The sequence below is a fragment of the Limulus polyphemus genome, unplaced genomic scaffold, assembly GCF_000517525.1.
Source record: "Limulus polyphemus unplaced genomic scaffold, Limulus_polyphemus-2.1.2 Scaffold233, whole genome shotgun sequence".
NCBI classification, from domain to species: Eukaryota; Metazoa; Arthropoda; class Merostomata; order Xiphosura; family Limulidae; genus Limulus; species Limulus polyphemus.
Window position 1 is genome coordinate 669,289 of NW_013665843.1, and position 8,434 is coordinate 677,722.

At 38.3% G+C, this 8,434-nt stretch overlaps 1 protein-coding gene across 1 annotated transcript in view; it reads left to right on the forward strand.

Annotated features, from left to right (window-relative positions):
* The window catches only part of LOC106478620 (F-box/LRR-repeat protein 4-like), a 142,110-nt gene that overhangs the window by 1,319 nt on the left and 132,357 nt on the right, over nt 1-8,434 (forward strand). Inside the window, 1 exon segment of the mRNA XM_022382246.1 lies at nt 8,381-8,431. Within this exon segment, the coding sequence (XP_022237954.1) occupies nt 8,381-8,431 (51 nt within the window).

The following is an 8,434-nucleotide window of genomic DNA, read 5'->3' on the forward strand; positions in this document are numbered from 1 at the left end:
TTTATATTCTGTATATGATATTTTCAACATTCTTCTAAGTATACACGCTTCCAGTGCTTCCTTTTGTTCTATAGTTCTCTGGCTAGTGTGCAAGGCTTTGCAGAATATGGGAAGATGGATTGTATATAACATTTTATAAGTTTTTTCTTTGTCTCTAACCTAATATTTTTTGTGGTTAATAAATCTTTCATACTGATGAAATTTGCTCTTGCAATTTCTATCCGTCTCCTGGCTTCTGCTTCATATTTACCATCTTCAGTTATTAGTTGCCCCAAGTAAACAGACTTGTCCACTTGTTCTAGTGTGACCATCCTCTTTGATGTTAACTTTTTCATCTCTCTTCACAACTATGGTTTTTGTCTCCTTTATATAAATGCTCAACCTGTACTCTAAACTTCTCCCACACACTAAATACTTTATTCTGTGTAATACTTCCTCTGACTCTGCCAGAAGCACTGTATCTTCAACATACCTCCGTGCCACTATAGTAACCCCTTCAGTTCTTATTTCTGGGAGCTCATCTATCTTTCTAAATATCTGTTCTGTGTAGTTTTGGTTAAAATATGCAACCATGTCTTACACCATGCTTAACACTGAAGGTATCTGACTGACTGACCTTCCTCTAGATGAATACTTGCTTTTCGCTCCCAGTACAGGGTCTGGATGAATGTCACATCTCTACTGTTTGTCACACGTGGTTAACACATCTATTATCCTTTGATAGTACATCCTGTTCAAAGCCTTCTCGTAGTCAATGAAGCATATATATATATATATATGCTTACTTCAGTATTAGTCACTGTAATTATTAGTGTAATTTTTATTTTGTGCTGATTTTAATTGCCTATTTACAATTAATGAAATTAATTGTAAATAGGCGATTAAAATCAGCACTATAAAACAATAATGAACTTGCTATGACTTTAAGGTGACAACTAGGATTGACAATGGATTCTTTACTAAAATTTTCTTAATACTTATTTTATATATATATATATACACACATATACTCACACAATTATTGGTTGGGTAGATTGAAAACAGAGAATAAAGACTTGTCAAAGGTAATTCAGGGGTAAGTGAGGTGGGATTTATTGGCTACAATAAGTGCCAGTATTATTAGGTTGTGTTTGAGAACTTTTGGGCTTCAAATTCAGTGAGGCTTTGAGAACGCTGAGAAGGGCAGTACACTAAGGCCGCAGAGATTGCTTATTTGAAAATGAGTTAAATACCTTTGTTGTATATTATGCTATTGGGGGAGGGATAGCAGATTAATAGTAGAGCTTAACTGAATGTACACAGGGTATTGGACTGATTGCATATTGGAGAAGTTTGACCATGATTCTGAACTTATAAATGTGTATTAACAAAATGTGGCAAGCTTTTAGTCAACAGTGTAAGTCTGTTGTACACAAAAATTCAGATGTGTAACTAAGTTTTTTGAACTAAAGATATGTCCGTGAAATGCCAAAGTCAGTCTGACTTGGACTCTGACAAGTCAAAGTGCATGATGATGTTCATGTGAAGAATAAAGATACTTTTTGTACAGTTTGAAAAATGTATTTCCAAATAACCTCTAAAACTTCCCAAATACATGTATAAAGTTTTTTTTTCACCATCTCTGTATATTGTATCTGGTATTTTCTTTAACACAGTTGTTGTGAAATCATCAAGATAGGGTGACATGAAATGTTATAAATCTGACATCAAGTGCATAATACTGTGTTAACTGTCACTGTACACAATTGGGATATGCACAATTTGACCCTACCTGTGCACATAGGGTTAAGGCAGCAAGACTGAAATTGGACAAAGTTATTGTAAAGAGTGCTTTTTGGGGGTGTGGGGTGTAGAAGAGAAAGGGTATGCTGGGTTTACAAGTATGCACAGTAGTTAAAAAGTTAAGCCTATAGACAGGTGAGGTAAGTTTTCAAATACTAGTCTCTTATAGATCTATACCTTAAGCTTAAGTTACCTTACTGTATTGAAATATAGCTTAAACAGCCCTGGATAAAATCATTTAATAATAAGAAGAATATTGTAACATTTTATGGTAGTATCTATTCTCTTCATATATTACAAAACATATTGGTAGACTGGAAAGAAGGTAGATATATACCAGTAAGTTGACAACTGCTATAAAAAATTTGATCTATGAAAAGCGGCTTAAAGAATGTTTTCTCTAATCTACATTTAGAATAACTAGTATGATTTAAATACATTTGAAATTATAAGATGCTTGAGTAACTTGTGAATGGAAACTGTTGAAGTGATGGAATGAAAAGGTTAGAAATGTAAGCTTAAGTATTAGGAAGCATAACTAAAAGTTTTAGATGTCCAGAGTAAGATGTTTCTGTTTTTTGCACACTTCTTATGTCTAAAAGTTAGTTTTATGAATGGGATGTTTCATAATTTGGTTTACAGCTGTACACAGCCTTTCTATTAGGAAAAATAACTGCTGTTGGTCACAGTGATTGATTACTAATTATGGTCACCACACAAAATGAAATGGTCATTGTCTAACACTTGTTCACTCCTAACTTCTAGTAAACTGATAAACATCCACATATTAGTGGAAAAGAAATTACTAGTGGGAAAAATAATTTTAGTTGTTTTATTAAAGTAAGAACCATTATTTCCATTTATATCTGTGTTGTTGACACAGATTTGATCTACATATACATGAATATTGTTTACTGTAACTGTTCCTATAGTTTTGACTTAATTTCATTTAAATAAATGCTTTATGATCATTTGCTAATCACCACCATTAGTGAATATTAGAGTTTCTTAACACTTTTATTGGCATTAATTTATTACTTTCTCTGATTGTATGTAGACTTAACTGTGGGTGAAAACATAACTGTATCACATTGCTCTTTGGACTCAGAACTAATTATTAAAGGCAAGGTACATGTTGTTGTCTTCAATGTATGTTTATTGCTGAAACATTTGTTTTCACATGATGTATAGTTTCTGCTTGTACAGCAACTTCTGGTTTCAGCATGGTAATTAAAGTATAGAAGTAAAATGTCACCCATGGCATTTCAAATTAGATCCAAAAATTTATTCCATGAGAGACACTGTTCTTGATACATAATTTACTGTAAAAATGTTTCTAACTTTAGATTTTTTGAAATGCTAACTCTTAATCTTAACCATTATAATCACTGTCACTACTTTAATGATATTATGCTTTAGTATACTTTGAATTTTTAATAGTAGAATAGGAAGAGCCTACAGCTGATTACATTCACATGCTGGCCCATGAAACTCAAAAAATATTGATTTTATCTATATCAGACTGATTGGTGTATTCTGATACGGTCTTCTCCACCAATTTTGTGCCACTATTGAACATGTACATAGCATGTGATAACTCTCCACCAATAGTATTGCACCATCTATATTGGCATAACTAACTCCCTCTGCTATTCCTACTCAGTCCTCACTTTCTCGATTGGCGTTACATCATTTAGATGTGTTTTTTAATGTGTGTGGCTACCATTTCTGATTGTGCTTCTTTGCCATTTAATTTTTTTTTTTGTTCAACAGTTTTCAATTTCTGTATTTGAATTCAATTGTTTGAACAATGTTTTTTTTGCATTTGTTTCTTGTTTTAAAATTCTAAGTGAACTTGGTATGAATTTGAGCTTCAATGTATCAAATACGGAAGTTCCTGTTACAGTCAACAACACTTCTGGTCTGACTTTTGAGAACTCGGGTTTGACTTTATTTGTAGAGGAGGTATAGGCCTTAATTTGGAGGGAGATGCATATGTTCAGCCAGTGATTTCTTCTTCTTTTCAATCTGACATGTTTCAGAGGAAGAATACAATCAAGGAGAAGACAATCTGGACTATCTTTTTCTGGCACCTTCTTATTTTGGTCACTCACAATCTACACCTCTTCAACAGATTTTGCCTACCACCCCTTTTTTTACAGCTTGTTAATCAAATATGCGGTATTTTACATGTTTCCCCTATTGCCTGTGATGCCTTATTGGTGGAAATTCTGTCTTCTGAGTTTTATGTTTTTCCCCCATCACCTAATATTATGGTTCATGCTCTAAGGTTTTTGGACCAACTTCTGTTCGGTGTTGCCATGCCCTATTCCCCATGCTTATCAGACCATCATGCTTTGGCGTATCTTTGCTCTTCAGATCCTTATTTAGATTCTCAACAATTGGATCCTCTACTTCCCCTTTGGGGTTTGAATCTGGGAGCAACTGTTTATTTTAATCAAGCTCAATTCTCAAGGATTTGCTTTACCCTCTCTTCCCTTTTACGTTAACTGTCTTCCTTCCAATTATTCTCAAAGGCCTTTCGTCACTCCCCTGAACTTTTTCAAATGAACTTGAGTTCCTCCTTTGGTCCACTATGGTTTGTTTATTGGATTCTGTCCTTTTCCGTAATACCTGGCTCATGTGCTGTTGGAACTTGTTGGGGAGAGATGCATTACTTGTGAGGTGCATCTCTCCTATTTCTCCCTGTGGGATCTGTGTCAGGCTCTCTTCCTACACAATACCATATTTGGGAGTTGTCCTGATTCCTTGGAATCCAGGATGGATGTGACTAGATTGCATTCTTTCTTGTCTTCTCTGGCCACACACTTATCTCACCCTCCCTCTTCCTCCCATGAGTTGCTTGTCCTTGTTTCCCATCCTCCTACTTCTTTATCCCAGTCTTTGTTTTCCTTCTGGCACTTGTGACCCTATCCTTGTTATTCCTGCATCCGGGCTGACTGACACTAGTGTTATAGGTGATGCTACAGAGGTTTCCAGACCTGTGGAGGCCAGATTTATCCACTTTTCTGTCATGTGGTGGCATCTCATGACAGATCCATAAGTTCTGTCAGAGATTTCTGTCTTCAGTTACAATCCTCACCTCCCCTTTCCATTCTCCTATTTTCTTCCCATTCAGACGGGATCCTACATATCTTGGTCGTCTTACCAAGGCTGTCTATGACCTGCTTCACAAAGAGGCCATTGAATGGGTGTGGCCTATACAACTAGGGTTTTATTCCTGTCTCTTTGTGGCCAACAAGAAGACAGAGATTGGAGACCTATCATTGATCTGTCCTGGTTGAATTCTTTGCTGGACTCCACTCACTTCACTATGGATTCCTACCTCTCACTTCGGTGGGTGTTTTCCCCAGAACTCTGGATGATCCAATTTGACATTTCGAATGCTTGTTTTCACATTCCCATTGCTCCCGAGTCGTCTGCTACTCCAAAAAATCTGCTCCTCCAAAGTTTTATTCCTGTCCCTTTGTGGCCAACAAGAAGACAGAGATTGGAGACCTATCATTGATCTGTCCTAGTTGAATTCTTTGCTGGACTCCCCTCATATCACTATGGATTCCTACCTCTCACTTCGGTGGGTGTTTTCCCCAGGACTCTGGATGACCCAATTTGACATTACGAATGCTCGTCTTCACATTCCCATTGCTCTCAAGTCGTCTGCTCCTCCAAAAAATGGCATGGGTGGGATTCCTAATAAAGGTGGAGAAGTCCATTCTTACTGTCACTCAATACCTTGTTCATTTGTGGGTTTTTCTTCCTACCTCAAGCAGGCCCAGACTTCTCTTCATTTTTGGGATATGGAGCAAGCAGTCTACAAGGCTCTCACCTCACATTCTCTCACAGCTCAAGAGGTTCTATCTCTTTTGGGGATGTGGGCTTCCTTGGAGGCTGTAATTCCCAGGGGTCAAGCTCATATGTGTTCCTTTCAGTGGACACTCCTTGATCAGTGGAACTTCTGCTCAAATCTCTTTAACCACCCTGTTCCTTTTCATTCCCCAATCAGGGCTGACCTGGCTTTGTGGCTAGACAGGGACCAGACCATGGCAGGGGTTCTGCTTCCTCCACCTTGTCTGGATTTACATCTTTTTGGGGTGCTTACCTCAACTCTCAGGCCAGTCAAGGTATCTGCTTTCCATATCAACATTCTCAAACTTACGGAATTTGTCAAGCTTTGTCCCACTTCCTTCCTTTCCTGCGGGGGAGTGGTGATTATGGTACACTCCAACAACTCCACAGTGTTCACTTATATTACCAACTCCAGGACTGTGCTTTTAGACCCTGGATCTCCTTTTCTAGGCCTACAGTCACCACAAGGTGGTCTTAGCTTGTCATGCTCCTGGCACCCTGAATCTAGTTGCGGATCTCAACCCAACAAGATTCTCCCCATGGAGTGGTCCCTTGATCTATAGGTTTTTTGTTGGGTGTGCTCTCAGCTGGGGACTCCTCATATTGATGCTTTCGCCACCAACTGGAATAACAAACTTCCTTTTTGTCTCCCATTCCACACCCGCTAGCTCTGGGAGTGTATACATTCAGTCAAGTTTGGAAGGGTCATCACATCTGTGCATACTCTCCTATTTCACTCCTCTCCAGAGTTCTATCCCTAATCTAAACCACTCCTGGTAGCTCTGTTTTGGCTGGAACCATGGTTTCTGCTCTTCTCCAACCTTTACTTGTGCAACCTCCCTTACACTTACCTCTGTCAAGGGCTCTGCTCCATCAACCTTGTTCAGACATTGTTTATCCAGACGTCACCATCCTCCATCTTCATACATGGCTTTTGTCAGGTCCATTGCCTCAGCCCAGAGCCTGACTCTACATGTTTTGTCTTTCCTTTCTAGATCTATACAACCTTCTTCCATGTCCATTTACCATAGGCTACCTTCTGTCTTTGGTCTCTTCAACATAGTTTACATCCTTCCCACCCTTCCATTCCTCATCTTTCTCAATTCTTCACCTGGTTGTTTGACAAAGGCTTGTCCACTTTGACTGTGTATAGCTATCGGGCATTGTTGTCGAACATAATTTGTTTCTCCAAGTTTCATTAGGTTTTGTCATTTCCCTCCTTTTCCACTCCTTTTGGGTCATGCGTCCTTTGAATTGCCTGATTAGGATCTCAATCTTTCTTGTCCTTCCTTTGAACCTTTGTATCCTATACACCATCTCTCTTTCAATACCTATTTCCTTCTCCTCACTTGCAGACATCATTCATCAGTTATTTATGCCACTAATGTTATCCAAATTATCTACCATTCCATTGATGTCATTCTATATCCAGACAAATCCTTCCTTCCTAAGCCCTATGCTGCTCGTGAAGGCTATGTAGCTTTCATATCCATTTCCTTACCTTCCACCTCCCACCTGTACTCCCATTCTGATCCAGATTGACTTCTTTGTCCAGTTTTGGGAGTTTGTCCAGTTTCAGATGCATGCCAACTTCCTCTTCATAATTCTGATTGCTTGACATATGGCCCTTTTTACTTATGGTTGGGATTCACATGTATATGTAACATAGTCCACGTGCCCTAGCCACAATGTTTATAGTAATCTATATTCTTTTTATCTGATTGATCCTCAGCCTCCTAATGCTGAGGATGAGTTGTGGAATCTCGTCTGTGTGGTTGAGGTTGGGTATCTCTATAGCTACAGCAGGTGTTATTTTTTTACTATGGATTGCACCTCTCGGAATGCATTACACATGTGCACATCCGTTTTTTCTGCCTGTGTCAGGTTCAATTTCTTCTTCCAGGGCATGAGGCATACCTGTTCCAGAAGTAGTGCGATACCCCACAAGTGGGCTACAGTTCTTGAAGCATACCCATTCATTCTGGGTGGTCACCTTCCACATAGCTTCAATGTTGTACACAAACACTGGTCCCTCCACTTTTGCAATGTGGGATTCTAGCTGTGTTGGAGATTAGGTAAGACAGTATTGGAAGTTAAAATTTTCTTACACTGAAAATGTATTTCCGATAGGTTCTTACCTCCTCTCAAACACACCTCCCACCCATTTTCCCCACTGCCAGTGTTATTCTTTTATATTCTGTTAGTTCTTGAAAGTGAGGATTGGATAGGATTAGCAGATTACCAATATAGGTAGTGCAGCACTGTTGGTGGAGAGTAGTCACTTGCTATATACATGTTCAGTAGTGGTGCAAGATTGGTGGAGTATATAGACTGGTGTGCTGAGCATGAAAATTTATATTAGCAATGCTTAGAGAGCAGAAAGGAGATCGAGGTAACTTTGCGTAATTGGAGTTAACTACCTATCAGAAGTAGATTTTCAGTGTAAGACAATGTTAACTTCTATCTCTGCCAATCAACTAGCTATGAAACATTCTCTGACTGGTGTTCACTGATTAACAAAAATGCTGGCACAGTGTATGTATATGCTGTAAAATTGGCTTTGAATTTATTTTTAACTTTTCCTTGAAATATTTGAATGTGTAAGCTTACATTTAGTGTTGGTACTGTAGTTAATTTTGTTATATGGTTAGGTGGCATTCTGGCACCTTTCTTTTTGTTGTGTTTTTTTTTTTTGCTCTCATAGTGTCTTTGATCTGATCTTTAATTCCAGAGAACTTATGGACCATGGTGGAGTATATGTCCATCTGTCCCACAAGCTTTTTTG